General features: G+C 37.4%; 1 protein-coding gene across 6 annotated transcripts in view; it reads right to left on the minus strand.

The window, feature by feature from the left end:
* The window catches only part of ASXL3 (ASXL transcriptional regulator 3), a 126,030-nt gene that overhangs the window by 15,698 nt on the left and 93,515 nt on the right, over positions 1-16,817 (minus strand). For all 6 annotated transcript variants that reach the window (XM_032180777.1, XM_032180776.1, XM_032180781.1 and 3 more), the window contains one exon: positions 95-191. In XM_032180777.1, coding sequence (XP_032036668.1) covers positions 95-191 — 97 coding nt within the window. The remainder of the gene's footprint in view (positions 1-94; positions 192-16,817) is intronic.

A 16,817-nucleotide genomic window follows, 5' to 3' on the forward strand; every position in this document is an offset into this window, starting at 1 on the left:
TCCATTTTAAAAGTATTTCTCAAATGTAGAAACAGAGGCCTTCTTCATAAAAATAATTAATCTTTGGTAAATCTGAGAACAAGTAAAGAGTTACCTTCTGCCAATCGTTGTTTCCACCCTTGTGCTGCATATGCGAAGAATTCATTATTTAGAGCAGAACTACTGAGGCGCAAAACTCCATCACTTCCCATCTAGAAAACAAGCCGATGGTAGCAGAAGATACTGTCAGAAACAGTGTTAACCAGGATTACATAAAAATGGAGTTCCAATTAAGGGAAATGGGAAGGGATAGAAAGTGGAAATAACAAAGGAAATCACCTCCTATTACTAAAACAAAATTTTCATTATGGTCATTACTGTAAACGCATATGAGTTAATCCAGCATCACTGTGCTCTCTTCAGCAGTAATGTCATCACTATTACTGGTGTCAACTCAGTTTACAACTGATGTGTTTTAATCACAGCTCTCGATCTTGAGCCTAGTATGTCCAGAGCTATGGTGCACAAGCAAAAATCAAGATCGTTATTGTACTTGTGCATCTGCCTGGAATACAGTACAAAACAAATTAATTAAATATAATGAGGGGAGTAACTTTGCTGTATTTCTCAATGGTAAACACACTTAACAGTCATGCTAGCTAATGTGCTGTACTGGCAGAAGAGTGGATGATGAGTAACCTTAACAAAATAACTAGTGTAAATGCAACACTAAAAGCAAAAACAGCCATATGCATAATTTTATAGGCATCAAAAGTGTGAAAGAACATTATAATTATTTTACTTTCTACATCTGTCAACCATTCAATGATACAACACCATTAAAAGTCTAAATTGCAATATTTTCTATAATAGTTTTGAAAAGCAATCCAAGTATTAAGCTTTCTTCTACCATAAAACTTGATGCTAATTTTCAGTTTGGAAGGATATATTTGACTGTTGAAGGAATTCTAATAACTAATTGAAGGAATTTTAATAACTGGAAAAAAAACAAAACAAAACAAAACAAAACAAAAAAACAAAAACAAGGAAGTGGTGATATCACCTCTAGCATAATAAGCAGACAATAAAAATAAAGTAGTAAATAAAGAATGGAAACAGCAGAAGAGTTAACATCAGTAGAACAGTCACTCTCACTACAGGTCATTCTACGTCTTCTGAAGTTAATAACAAATAAATCCTTGAAAATGCCATTGGTAATTTAGTAGTAAAAAAAAGATACCATATTTCCAGCATATTAACATGTGTTTTAGTTATGTCATATCCCTTAACTCTCAGTACTTGTTTCATACCAGAGGCAGAAAGCAGCAGATGCGTCAGAACATTTAATGATATTTAGCCATGTCTCCCTCACCGAGGTCTACGTTTCACAGATAACATCATCTTTGCTTTCAGAAAGCCTTTGCTAATTTACTCATTTCCTAGGTGACATCCTGTCCCGTAATAATCTCACAGGAGTAAAACAGGAAGATGTGAAGTAGTAAAAAGAGAAACAGATGCATGGCCTCTGAAAAACAGGCAATGCAAAAGGCATTTGATTCCAGCCAGAAACCTGTATGTGCATGGTACCAGGGTCCTTCAGTGGGATACACACCTACAGTATTGCTGCCTGTGATCTCCTGCTAGATGGCATTGTTTTGCCAACAAGTCAGAGGACTTGTATTCATTAGGGTGGATAAATAATGCCTCCATGCTTCTCATGATGTGGGTTGCAGAACACCTTAATTATAGATTGCCTATGACTAAAGAAACTGGAGAAAAAAATGGAAAGAAACAATGAAACATGCAGCAAAAGCAGCAAGAAAATAAAATCCATGAAAGACCAGAAACATGTATTTATTGTATAAAGTAAACTGGTTATTTTTTCTCTGCACAGCTGAACTTTTTTGGGGATATAGTTAAATTCCCAAATTACTATATTAAAGTGAGATTTCAGATACTGCTGTCTCTTGCATCTGAATAAACAAATCAGCAGTTGGTCAAAACCAGAATTTGCTCAACTTCCTAAAAAAGTAAGATGAGAAGTTATAAAGAAAATAATCACAAGTAACTAAATAAACAATTTTTGTTCCCCAAAGAAGGATTCTGAAGCTACCTTCAATTTCAACATAAAGGAAGATGAAATAGTGACACCCGCTCCTGTCAACATAGGTTCTACTACAATCTTCTACTACAAACTAATAAAATCAAATTTCCATCCCAAATTCTGACATTGTTTTGCAGGGAAGAGTAATACAAAAATGAAATTGTTGTCATTTAACCTTGCTTAAATGTAGTCTACCTCATAAATACAAGGTCCTCCTGAAACCCCATTGCTTAGCTGGTGGCAAACAGTGAAGTCACATTATTAGCCAGATCAACAAATCTCATAGGAAAGTAATAATTTACAGAGATGAATTCTCTGTTAAATCAGCAAGATGAAACAACTTATCCTAAACCCATATGATCATTAGACTTCATGGAAAGATGGAATGGACTGCAAGAGGTGGAAAGAGCAGCAATCCACCTGTAGATTGCATTAAATATAATATGAAACTGTAGCCAACTGTGATTGAGCTATTTCACTGGGCTGCATAAATCAAGAGCATTATGAAGACTGCCAAGTTAAATTACCATGTGAATACAGTAAGAACAGTATTAGCTTTGTTGTAACTGTGTTATCATAAGGACTTGAGAAAAGAAAGGTTTGTAGGAAGAGGTACTGCATCTTTTATTATATTGGCTACTGTAGTTGAAAAAGTGCTAAGCTTTTGGTAGCAAAATTTCTTACAAGGTATTAAAAAGGAAATGCAAACCCCAAGCTAAATGAGCTAAATGAGTTAACCTAACAGAGGTTAACTAGACCACATAACAGAAATGGATGGGGCGGAACTGCAGAACAGAAATAAAATGTTAGCACGGTCATAGGTAAAGGGCTACTAGCTTCTATGGACCAGGAAGAGAAACAAGGAGGAAGTACTTGTGGAAGGAAAAAAAAAAAAAAGAAACTTAGGGGAAAAAATAAGGGGGGATAAGAGGAAGACAGCAGTGGTTTGCCTAAGAAGAAATACTGGTATAGGTCAACCAGCAGCAATGGAAAAACAGGTCATTTGTGGACCAATTTAGATTAGTTGTTACAGAATCACAGAATTGTAGGGGTTGGAAGGTACCTCAAGAGATCATCGGGTCCAACCCCCCTGCCAAAGCAGGTTTCCTAAAGCAGGTTGCCCAAGTAGGTGTCCAGATAGGCCTTAAATATCTCCAGAGAAGGAGCTCTACAGCTCTAAAGTATTAGGAAAATATATTTCCAAGATCAAAAACATCATGTTAAGGCTGCTTACATTAAAAAAATAAAAACAAACTTAAGGAAAAATGACTGCTGACTACATCATTGTCATTGCCTTGATGAACTGTCAACTGGGAAAAGCTTTACTGAGATTTGTGTTCAGGTAGCCACAGAAATCATGGAAGATTTAAATAGCTGGAACAACCAAAAACTAGACAGGAAATCATATAATGATACAGAAGGTGGAAAGACAATAATAATTAGAGGAGAAGCTTCCAGTGGTCTATTTTAGCACAATATGGAAGAATTCAGACTAAAACACAATGGAGGGATGTTGAAAGCAGGCACCATTTTGTAAACATGGTACACATAATTTAAGTTAAGAGAGAAAAATAAGATTAAAATGGAGAATTCTATTTGAATGCAACAAGACTAAACTTTTAAATCAAATAGGATTTGGAACCCTCTTAAATCACAGAATCACAGAATCACAGAATTTTCTAGGTTGTAAGAGACCTCAAGATCATCGAGTCCAACCTCTGACCTAACTCTAACAGTCCCCACTAAACCATTTCCCTAAGCTCTCAGCACATAACTTAGCTAAATTAATGCATAGCAGTCAAAATTTCTTCTTCAAAAATGCAGGAAAATATAGAGTTGGCTGACCTCAGTGACTTCGCTGAACATGCTCAGAAACATGAGATCAAAGAACACCTGTGCTAAGAATGGAACAGGAAGAATGCATTCACTCAGTTAAAGCTCAAAGAGAAAAGGATGACAACAAAAAAAGCTAAAGGAGCTCAACGGCTTAAGAAATGAGGTAAATGAGAGAATTTTTCAAAATGTAATAGGGGAACAAAATAATACTGAGCAGAAAACAGATCCACTACCAAATGAAGGAAAACAAAAGCTAAAACAACTACCAAGAAGTACAATCTTTTAGCTATTTTTGATTCACTTAAAGATTTCTACACAGGAAAAAAAAAAATAGGACAAGTTTGAACAGTCATAAAACTAGTAATTGTACATCTAGTTATTTGAAACAAACAAACAAAAACAACAGGGAACACTTGTCTACCAGAAACAATGATACTAACAAAGATGTTCTACTCTTTTTCTCAACACACTAGTCAGGTGACGTTAGGCTGACATTTTTTTTTCTGCTGTTAAACTTGGAAAGACCAAGTGGTCTTCTTCCTACAATATTAGCTAACATATCCTCTACTGAAATCTTATCTCACACATAAAATACACATTCACCTAATCCAAAAAATTTAAGCGGAAACTGAAATTTTTGAAGCCAAAGGGTGTATTTACTTCTCCATCCTCTGACAACGGAGACAGCATAATTAACCACTACTTCTAAATGAGAATTTGTAGAAACATGCCAATAAAGCAGTTCTTAAATACACTATTAAGTTTTATGGCATTTAAAAAATGCTGTCCAGCAGAGACAGTGTGTTAATGAGCTGGAACAACAAACATTTCTTGAGAAGTTTATGTTGTATTCTATTGAGCTTTAAATTCTGATTGAGCACAGTGATAGAATTATGTCTCAGAATGAATACCTCTAAGCAGAACTCACAGTGGCTTTTAGAAGTTCCTCATTTTTATTTAAAGCTAACAAAAAACACCCAAAACTCAAAAACATATTTGCTAAAAAAACAACATCTGTTTGCATTACAAAGCATTAAAAAGTCAAATGCTGTTCTCAAAGAGCTGGGTAATTTTTCCACCAACAGCTACTTCCATTATATTCCTCCAAGTTCTACTGAAAAATCTCTTGTGACAATAAGGCTAGGGTTAATTTTGCGGTTCTACTTGAAGAAGCATACTTGTTTTAGCGAGGATACAGCAAGCGCTGCATGAGAGTATACGAGTAGGTTACCTTATCTTGGTTAGAACATCAGAACACAAGAAATTAGCAAATCTACTATTTCTGTCTTCCTTACAAATGATTCAAAACTCTCCCTGTCTATTTATAAAAATAGTAACGATCCACTACATCTAGTTGCTACGAAGTATCACATATTTCTTACATGAGAGCTTACATGTGAATACCACATCATTTGATCATACCTCACTACACAAAAGCAAACAAACAAAAGCAATCAGTGAGACAAGTAAAAATTCATCCAAACTAAGTGTTCCGCATCACTTATGTAATTATAAGCTTTTTACAAACTGCTACTAAACCTCTTTTGTGCTTTTATATTTTGTCCTGAGGGATGAACTGTCCTATAATTCACAGAATTTCCCAAAGGTGTTTAAAAGGAATCATGTGCAAAAGACGGAAGTTATGAGAAAATACATTTTGACACCTTTGCATTACAGATTCCAAAATATTAAAAATGAAAAACTTAGCAGCATTTTTATTACACACAGGAAAAAATGTATTTTATTTCTGTATATGGAGACACACCACTGCTATTTTGTATCATGGAACAAAAGCACTTCTCTGGTACTGGGCACCAGCATCAAATTGACCTGTGACAGATGTATATAGTGCAAGTTCCAGACTCTGAAGATGCGACAACCTTAGTGACCGACTTTCTTAACATGTTATGATCTCCCTTGTTTCATCTATAGAATAGAGACACAGACTCAGATAAAGCTAGCCCTATAGCAGAAAATCACATATAAGGCACTCATAGCAGCTCATTTTCTCACAATAAAATTTCAGTTAAGGGCAGGAGGCAGGAATCGAGTTAGCACACCCATTATGCTGAAATCTAACAAAAAACTAAACCAGCCACATTTGGGATGTAATGTTACAGAGACAATCACTTTGGAAAGATGGCTAGATGGATGACATGACAGGTTTGGCTCATTTTACTCTTGACAATCAAAAAGCAAAAGTCCACATGCAGCGGGGAAGACTTGTATCTGTATTTTCCACCAAAGATCTCTAAAACTAACGGGAACTCGTTCCAAGAAAAAGGATTATTTGAATATAAGCACACAGAAATAAACACCTATTTAGATGTTCTTATTCATCAGCCTGAAAGAGCTCCTCAGTCTTCACCAACAGTAAAGGAAGCCTAAAGATGATCAGATTCCTAATCAGGGCTTCTACACTTGCAACCTAAACTAGCCAGCATGAAACAGTGCTCCTCCTACCCCCTCCATCTACATTCAAACACGACATCAGTAGAAATATTTGTGGTGTACCAGATACTTTGTTGCTCCACACAATCACAAAAGAATTAAAAATTTCTACCAAATCTGCTGAAAAGTGATGGGAAGCTTTAGAACAGATTGCAACTACACAGCTCAATATGCACAAACTTCTACCAAATGGACATCCTCTGAATGCAGACTACTGTAAACTGGGTGAGTAATTTGTAACACATTTTGATGACTGATTTTTGTGCTTTTCTTACACATCCATTATACTGGGTAGGCCAAACGTGCACAAATTCATATTTGTTGATCTCACACATTTCCACAACCTCCTACTGGTCATCATGAAGTCTGATGCATGAATTGTCCAGCATGGGTTTTTGTCAGAAAAAAAAAAAAAAGAAAAAAAGAAAAAAACAACAAAACGAAACAGATTTCACAGTCATTATCATCAAGCTAGGTGGTTCATGTTGTAACTGGAGTGAACTGCCTTCTCTTTTAAAATCTCTACTCTCAAAACAACAGGCTATCTACTAAGATTATTTTAGCCACCCAAGTACAGGTGCACATGACAATTTCTAGCTATCAACTGACCTTAGACCTGAGCCTATTTCAAGACTTGTGAAGCAGTACGTGGAATGGAAGACAGAAAGTGCACAAATAATTCTGACCCAATGCACAAGCAAGAGCCAGGTGATACTACCAAATACCAGCATACACTGCCAAAACTGCACATTTGTCATCAGTGGCTGTATGCCACTACTGGAAGTGCTTTTGGGATTCTCTGAAGAGGTAAATAGAAAGGGAGAACCATTAATCACAACAAAAACAACATCAAAACTCATACTTTATAGATGATCATTCAATGAAAAAGATCTCACTAGCTCACTGGTACTGCTATTTATACCTACAGTAACAGTACCAAAGGCATGCAAGCCTAGACACTACAGCTTTATACAAATGCAACTTAAAAAGAGACAGATGGAGGGGTCCCTGGCTGGACTTCAGTTTGAGACTAAAACAACTAACGTAAACGTCTAGACATGGCCTACATTTCTTATCTCCCATTAATGTCAGTGGATGTCTAGCCAGTGCACTCAGTGGAGCCTAGAGGACTATTCTGATGACCAGTAAGCTGGCAACTGCTTTCTAGAGAGACAAACAGCTCTCTAGGCTCTGTTTTTCATGCATTGACTACATCTGCATTGTCTTTAAAGGGAGTTTATACACTTAGCACACCTGCACATCCAAATTTAGATGTCTTAATTTGCAGATTATGCCACCCTCCCCTTGTCAAACAGCTCAGAAATTAGCAAGGAAGCTACAAAGAGGTAACACACTGCAACAAATGAAAACTGTAACAACAAAGGCACTGACCAAATTAATTTCTGTTAATTGCTCATAAAACAACATAAGAGACAAGGTAGTGCATTTCTTAAAGGCCACCTACCTTGTCATTAACTGCTGAAAACTTAAAAAAAATACACACCATGACACACAGAGCAGAACTAGATATGTGCTCCACAGATACATTTGGATAAAATGTTCCCCATCTAACCAGTCACAAACAAGCTCCTTAGGATTGACCTGACGAAGTATAAACTCACATGGCTGTTGCACAAGGCAAAAAACATTACATTCCTATCCTTCTTGAAACAGCATATTTGAAATGGGCACAAGCAAAATTTAAGTAGTCAGTCTCAGGCAACATTAATTAGTTTACATGGGTAAATGTTTGGCAAGTCTAAAATTCAGATACCAAAGAACAATGGTACCCAAGCACATAAACAGAGAATAAAAAACTCTCTGTGTACTAATCCCTTCAAACCTTCATAAATCTTTATACACAGAGAATTGTAATGTCAAAATCAGAACCTGTTCTGGCAAAAGACAGGAACCAGTCCCAACAACAGAGAAAGAAAAGCAAGTGGTTGCAGCATCCAAGAGATTTATCACCTCAGAATGGATTCAGAGAGGGAAACGAAGTGGAATGAGGACAACAGAGACCCTCAATAACATCTTGGGATGTATGATGACTGTAAAATCCACCCATTTCACTGATTATTAAATTTGGATGTCCATCTACCTTTGATCTGAGAATGCAGCAAGAAATGACAGTGACTGGATCAGAAGTGCCAAGGAGGCTGTAAGACTCATCATGGAGCCTAGGGATCTGCTGATGTTTTTAACAGCACAGACTGACCATGAAGTTGTGGTTGAATAGCTGTTACAGTCAGACTGGCTTTGGCATCTTTACCTATGACAGGATGCCCAAGAATGTTTAGATATAGGGCAATAGGTAAGCAAAGATGGAGAATAGCCCTCACATAAGAAAGGAACATGCTGTGATGATTAGCTAAATCCTTCAAATCTTACTGCTGTATTAATATATGTGGCCCAATAATATGGGCAAATCATAAGGCAATAGTCAAGCCCCCTGGTAAAGTACACAACTAAATCAACAAAACCACACACGATGATTATTAGGTAATGCATCTCTGCCCAAACCAAGTTTATTTATAAAAGGAGGTATTAAAGAAGGAGCCAATATGATGACAGTGGAAACTTAGCCCAGTTTCTAATGGCTGAACACTAATGCAAGTACTACAAATGGTATGTAGGAGGTCTTGGAAGATGTAGTTGACAACCAATATTTTGATTTACTAGGCAAAATGGAGATATGGTAATTCATATAACTCATAGTAATATTAAAGACTAAAGCTTGTTTGTGAAAAAAAATACTAATGATAGCAGAATAAAAAAAAAAAAAAAGTGTTTCAATTAAGCATACTTTCATAACAGCAGAATTAGTTGGGTGAATCCCCCAAGGACCCTATGCAAGCAAAAAAAGAAGTTAAAGAAACCTCACAGATCTCTAAATAAACAATACTGGCCATACCAAGTGCAAAGTATCCTACAAAGGATTAATTGGGATTGTACAATGAGACCAGATTGTGTTAGTGAAGACCCCACTGTTGATCTCACATCATGCAGGGAATGGAAATGAGGTCAACTTACTGAGCAAGAATACTACAGTAGAACTTAAAGGGCTAAAATGAGATGTGGTTGGCAATGGACATATCAATCTCTGAAAGAAATAATTTTGTAAGTATATTACGATCAAGAAGATGATGAAAAGAAAAAAAAAGGTCCACTGTGCAATACAGCAGAAAAACAAGAGGGATGCATAGACAAAGCTAATGCTCATAGTGCCTTTTTTGCCTCCATCTTGACCAGAAATATCTGAGATGTTTAATAGAATAAATGACATCAACAAAAGGCTAAGATCTTACTCTTGAGTAAGCAAGAAGATGAATACTTATACATATTCAAATCAGCTCGGCTTGATGGACCAACCTCCCAAATGCCCAGTTGTGAATCTATTTCAGAACTACTAAAAGACAGATTTCGTGAACACACGGAGCAGCAAAGAGGGTCTGTGACAAATGCAAAAATATACAAATTTATATAATTTTATATATACAGCATATATGTGTCACCTGTGTGCAAATAGGGGGAGATAAGCACAGCTAGACTTACAGACCATGCCAGCTTCGGGACACCTCTTTGGCCTATGCATAGTCTCTTTTGAGGTGACCTAGGGTATCCAAAGACATTCGTATGGGTTGATCCTTGGTGGACACAACCCAGAAGCTACAGGAGACCTACACCCTTTCGAAGAAGCAGTTGGGTACTAGACTACATACCACTTGTCTCGATTGGTACAAGAAGCCTATGGATACCATGGACAAGTATCTTGCTTGCTCCCTCTGTTTTCATGCTCTGGAGAATTTGTGCAATGATTAAAGCACAAGATATCACACTATAAACAACTGCTTGGAAGTTAACATAACAGCCAACATAGATTTGTCAAGAACAGATCATGTCAAATCAATTTATTTTCTTACTGACAGCATGAAAGGCCTTGTGATAGAAGAGAAAATGCACAAGTTTTATATCTTGATTTTAATAATAGTGTGTCACATGACATTCTCTTAAGCAATCTAGGATTTATAAATTGCAATTAAGTAGCTGCAGAACTAGTCAAAACTTTTATTAGTGAACTATTGTTTATTATTGTTTTGTTATTGTTAATTGTTTATTTATATTATTATTATATATTATTTTTGTTAGAAGTGCTGTGATTTCATAAGATAATAGCTTAGCTTTGCCAGCACACTATTTAAACCTTAGATTGTACTTAGCTCCTCACTATTGTAAGTGGATGTCATAGCATGGAGCATTGCACCTTCTCAGCACTATCTTCTCTCTCTGCTTGTCTTGCACACTCTTGGTATCTGGCCCCATCTTTCTCTAACATAAACCTTTCAAATTGGCCACCACATTCATGCTTTGTGACAGCTAGGAGGAGCCTTACTCAGTCCATAAACAACTCCTTTGCTAGCAGTTGACAGCTGATGCAACATATTAAAAAGCCAGGCAAGATACCTTCTATTCTTTAGTCTGAGTGTGACGTATCTGCAGAACAGGCTTCTCATCAAATCTAAAAGCCAGAAATTATAATTTCGATATACATTATAGGTCTACAGAATAGCTGCAGAGAGTAGCATTATAAGGCCATACACTCTGTACATGCCAATATTGTTACCACTGCAAATTGAAGAAAGCACAGACAAGGGAAGCAGAACTTACATGTGCTTGTCAGTCTCTAGACTATTTAATTTCTGGCTGACACATTCTTCCAAAACTCTAACAAGGTCTGCTTGCATTTATCTTAGTCTGAATTCTACATAATACAAAACAATGATCCTCTTGCTCAGTATTCTGGCTAATAATCCAGGAACCAATTATGTCAAGTTCTCCACAGCTAAAGCTTTCCCTGTCAAATAATAGTTGGCAACTATAAAACTTAACTCTAACACATTTAAAAATACTTTTAAATAAACCTACATGTATTTCTAGTATGAAAATTGTTAAGGAAGTTTCTCCAATTTCTACAGAATACTGCTGACTGTTCAAGTATGCCGTTACCTATCTGAAAGTCATTTTTCCACTTATACAACTACCATTCAATGAGATTGTGATAAATGGAACCAAACTAAAAGGATGCTGTAACAGTTGGCGAGTCTGTAATAGAGAACGAGTGTGAAAGCGCTTGAGTAAGAGAAGGAAAAGCAGCTGTAGTTGTCACAAAAAATCTGTAAGTTCTGTTAAACACTGGCTGCATTTCTGATGACAGGATTTCTGCTATACAGCTCATTGTTAAGTGAAGATACTACATTTTTCAGCAGTCAGTAGTATGGGAATGGTACCATATGGTAACAGTATCAGATAAAATCAGAAGTTTGACTGACCCTTGATAATTGAAAGGAACAGACAATGTAGAGAAAACTTGCAAAAGACTCCATAATGGCCAATCATTAGGAAAGCTGTTAAAGGGAAGATTTCTATTTCAGTTTAGCTTAGGTGGCATATGACTGAAAAAGGGGATTTTTATTTCACATAAACATTTCAGCACATTAGATATAAGTGTGGCTACTATTCATATGTATGCATCAACCATCTTCTATTTATATCTGATATAGTGTGCCAACAATCAATGCTAACTTTAAGTACACAAAAGACTTCCATGAATTAGTTGCCTACTGGATAAAATACAGCACTTGACTATTATTAAATTTGCTTCTCTTCACATTTAATTTAGTTCTGGTAGATTAAAAAAGACTAAATCCAAGAATTTTGTTTTTTAACAAATGTTTATGGTTCATGTAAATTTTGGTGTACGGCCCTTTCTGTAGCTTTTCAACTTGATAGAACTTTGAACTTAATATTCAAGAAAACGACCTAATATTATTTATTTAAGTAAAGGGCATTTTCTTTCTTTCATGCAGCCTCCTTATTGCTGCTTAATAGTTGACCAAACAGATGTTTCTGCTGAGTTGTCCATAATTTTGACCATATCTTCTTTACAAATCTAATTTAGAAACTACCAGTGAAAAAACTCACATCATTATTTCTAGTACAAAACAGTGTATGTTTTCCTACACTTAAGCCCCACTAACGCCATTAAGCTTCAATGTCCAGCTTTGAATGCTTCACTATGGAATGCCTCAGTATCGGATTACTGACATTTTTGGGTAAACCTTATATTGTAAGAGAAACGGCCGCAAATACACAGAGCTCAAGAGGCCACAGGAAGAAACTGTAGATATGATAGATAACCCATAGTTTCCCCAGATGTGGTAGGAAAGCAGAGTCCAGAGATCCAGAAAAAGGAACTGTATGGGGATAACATCAGTGGCATTACCAGGTCCTAAAAAAACAAACAAACAAACAAAAAAAAACAACCCTGTCTGAGGTGCCCCAACATGAGAGTTGAAGACAGAAAGAACCATCTTAACACAGCACACTTTAAATTGGTTTAGAAGTCAGAGGTCAGGCACAAAATGTGATATACTAACAAATGAAAACAACAACACTAAGAAATTAAAGGGCTAAGCTAGCTCACTAATTAACAACTAATATGCTCTCTTTACTCCTGGTTTTCCATATCCAAACATTGACACACACAGAGAAAATAGATTTCAAATCCTGTTTTTTTTTTTTTTGTTTGTTTGTTTGTTTGTTTTTTAAAAAAGGAAATAATGCAACAAAGAACCCAGAAGATTATAAAGAAATGAGCCCTAACCAAGATGATTCTCTCAAGAAGAAATCATTTCTCTCAAGAAGAAATCATGACACATTAACCTAAGTAAAATTTTCTGACAGGACTAAGGAAAGAATGACCAGTAGAAAAAAGCTACAGAATCATACATAGGACCTCTAGAGGTCACCTAGTTTTCAGTCATTCCAATTCAAGCAGCTTGCTTAGGGCATTGTCCACATGAAGCTGGAGTATTTCCAAGAAGAGAGCTTCCACAGCCCCTCTGGACACCCACTCAGCGTGAAAATATTATTCCTGATAATCAAATCAGATTTTCCCATGTTCCACCTTGTGTCCAGCACCTCTAATGCTATCATTACATGACACCAGGAAGAGTTCTGTCTTCTCTACACTCTACCATTAGCTAGCTGTGGAATGACATAATATCCTCCCACATCATCCTCTTCTGCATGAATGAATCCAGCTCACCTGTGCTCCAGTCCTTCAACCATCCTGGTAGAACTTCACTGGGCTTACTTCAATATGCCAATGTCTTTCTAGATAGAAAGGCTATCAGTAATCACTTCTCTTGATCTGTTGGCTGGGCTCCTGCTCATACAACTCAGGGTTCTGTCAGGCTTCTTTCCTGCCAGGATACACTGTTGGCTTAAGTACAGCTTGCTTGCCAACCAAGACACACAGGTTCCTTTGTCTTTTTATGAAGATGGGTGCAATGTTTCCATTTTCCAGTCACTGGGGACCTTCCTCCATGATGTTTCAAAGATTTAGACAGCAGCCTTGCAAAGACATTAGGAAGCTCTCTCAGCACCCTTGGATTGCAGGCCATTGCTTCTCATATATTTCTATGAGCCAAGTTCTCTCAAGTAATCTTGGCTTGGTCCTTATCTACTGATAGCAGTTCTCCTTGAATGCCTTCACTAAGCTCAGAGGCCAGGGAGACCTCGTTGGTGAAAACAGAGGCAAAGAAGGAATTATTACAGCCTTGTATGTGTCCACAGTCACTACATCACACACCCCATTCAACAGTGGTACCAAATTTTCCTTGTCCAGGCTATTACTACTACTGTTGCAGTAGCTGTTCAAGTTGATTTTGATATCCCTTTCACATTCCAGCTCCACCTGAGCTTTGGCTTTCTTTACACCACTCTTACACGCTAGGGCAGTTTCAAAATTCCTTCTTCAGCCTGTTCTCACTTCCACCTCCACCTGCATTTTTGTGTTGGATCATGGTCATGAGTTCCATTCTTAGCCAAGCTGTTTTCTTGATACATTTATTTGTTTTTATGAGTATTGGTATGAAAACTTCTAATTCTTGGAGAATGCTCACCTGCCAGCTTTCATGAGCTTGTCTGCCCTTCAGAAATGCCTCCCATGGGATCCCACTCACCAGCTTCCTTAACAAGCTGAAGTTTGTTCACCTGAAGGGTCTATACTCTGCTACTGTCCTTATTCACTCACCTCAGGATCCTGAACTCCACAGTCACTATCACTAAGGCTAGCAAGGCCATTTATTAATACACCCCCAACCTATTAAACCCCCAACAAATTATTCCATGCCATTGAACAGCAGATCCATCTATGCATAAATCCCAGCAGCCTACTCCACTAACCACTGTCAAGAAATATCCTGGTACCCTCCAGAAAACTTGTTGTTTGCTTTCTATTTGTACTGGGTCTGGCTGGAATGTGTTGCCCTTCCAGCAACACAAGAGATGTTAATGTCCCCCATAAGTAAGGCCACACCTATAGTACTGTGTCTAGTTCTGGGCTCCTCAGTACAAGAGAGAAGTAGACATTCTGTGATTCTGAGATAAAAAACAAATCTGTGACACAGATTTCCTTTAGTTACTTAAAGAAGAGTCTATTGACTTTCTCACCCTATCAAAGAATGGTTGAGGTTGGAATGGACCACTGGAGGCCACGTGTTCCACCTAGAGCTGCTTGCCCAGGACCATATCCAGATGGCTTCTGAAGGCCTCCAAGGAGGGAGACTCCACAACAACTCTGGCCAACCTTTCCAGTGCTCTGTCACCCTCACAGTCAAGTTTTACCTCACGTTCATAAGAACTTCCCAATGGACTCCCATGTGTCCATTCCTTCTTGTCCTGTTACATCCTCCCATCAGGTATTCATACACACTCATACATCCTCCTGAGCCTTTTCTTCCCTAGGCTGAACAGTCTTAGCTCTCTCAGCATTTCCTTGGAGGATAGAGGCTACAGACCTTTCACTGTCTCAGTTGCCCCTCACTTGAACTCTCCAGCAGCTCCACATCTCTCTTGTACTTGGGAGCCCAGAACTGGATGCCATATACTAGGTGTAGCTTCACCAGTGCTGAGCTAGATCAGATGGTATAACAAACTCCTGTCAAAATGTCAGCTATGCCACTGGCCTCTTCTCTGATCCTGACCCACAAGTTCTCAACCAGACTGTAATCCACCCCACAGTAGAGCTCCATACGCATATTTTGTTCCTTTACATAGAGTGTAAACTAATCCCCTTGTCTTTCCCGCCTGTCTTTCCTGAAGGGAAGCAAATTTTCATCAATGGTAAAAAGGAAACTGAGACATGTGCAGAGAAAAGGCACAGTATAACATTGGAGATGAACAGAAAAAAAAAATAAAGTAAGGGGGGTGGGGAGTGGAAAATGAATAGTAAAAGAGTTGGTAATTACCAAGTTTAATACAAAATGTTGATTTTAGGTCTGGAGGACACAGATGGTAGGAATGTGAAAGAAGTAATGCAGTTGGAAGCTACAGAACATTTGAAAAAACACTCAGGACTTGCCAAAAACACAGACACAAAAGGATAGCAACTGTTTCTTTGCCTGAAGATAAGGAACATTTAGAGGCTCATCTCAAACACAAGAATGAATACACACATTTACTCACAGAACTATGACATTGAAGAAAAATCTGTCCTTCAATCTCCATGTATTTAAGGCCAACAACAATGGAAGAAATTCTGGGTTTAAAGTAGGGATATGGGAGTATAAGAAAATTGCTTCTGAGAAGATGCAACCTTTCACGACCCTTTTGCTGTTGTGGACACAGAATACTAAAGCTGAGAAGTACAAGAATAATAAGATAGATACATTCAACATAAAGGGTTATGGTAGACAGCAACACATGAATCTGACCTAAGAGCTGCTCCCAGAGCAACGAACTCAGCTAGTCTAACTTCATGTTTTAGGTAGATGACATGGAGAAATACTTGCTTATGCTATACCTCTCAACTCACAGCAATACTAATGTAATGCAACTTGAGCGCTAATGTTCACTCTGTGATTTCTCTTCCATAGGTCTCACATTTTAGCAGCAGAGTGACCCAGAATATGGCTAAATTTTATTTAGTCCTGATGATGAAGTTATCAGTCCTTATACATGTAAGTAAAACTCTGTCATTCCCATCTGACCACCAACATAGCACAGACAGTTTGTCCTTGAATGCAAAATGAAAAGACAGATTCTGAAGACAGATGGTGAAAGTAATTCTAAATATTACTTCAGTCCTTTAAAAAACAACCAGACTAAACTTAGAAGTAAAATATTAAAGACGAAAAAGAAACTATCTACTACCATAGGGATAATTGCTTCAGACAACAAGAGGAGAGGAGAAGAAAAGGAAGAGTCTTTTAAAGAAAGAAACAAAGACCTTTTCCATCTTCACTAAAGCAGGAAATATGCCGAGTAAGACTGAAGAATTGCAAACATATGTTTTCGAAATGAAATGTGACTTGTTAATTTAGACCTTGTCTAAATCAAGAAGACAAGTGGGATAGCTATATTCATTCCAATACACTGTAGT

The sequence above is a fragment of the Aythya fuligula genome, chromosome 2, assembly GCF_009819795.1.
Source record: "Aythya fuligula isolate bAytFul2 chromosome 2, bAytFul2.pri, whole genome shotgun sequence".
Lineage (NCBI taxonomy): Eukaryota > Metazoa > Chordata > Aves > Anseriformes > Anatidae > Aythya > Aythya fuligula.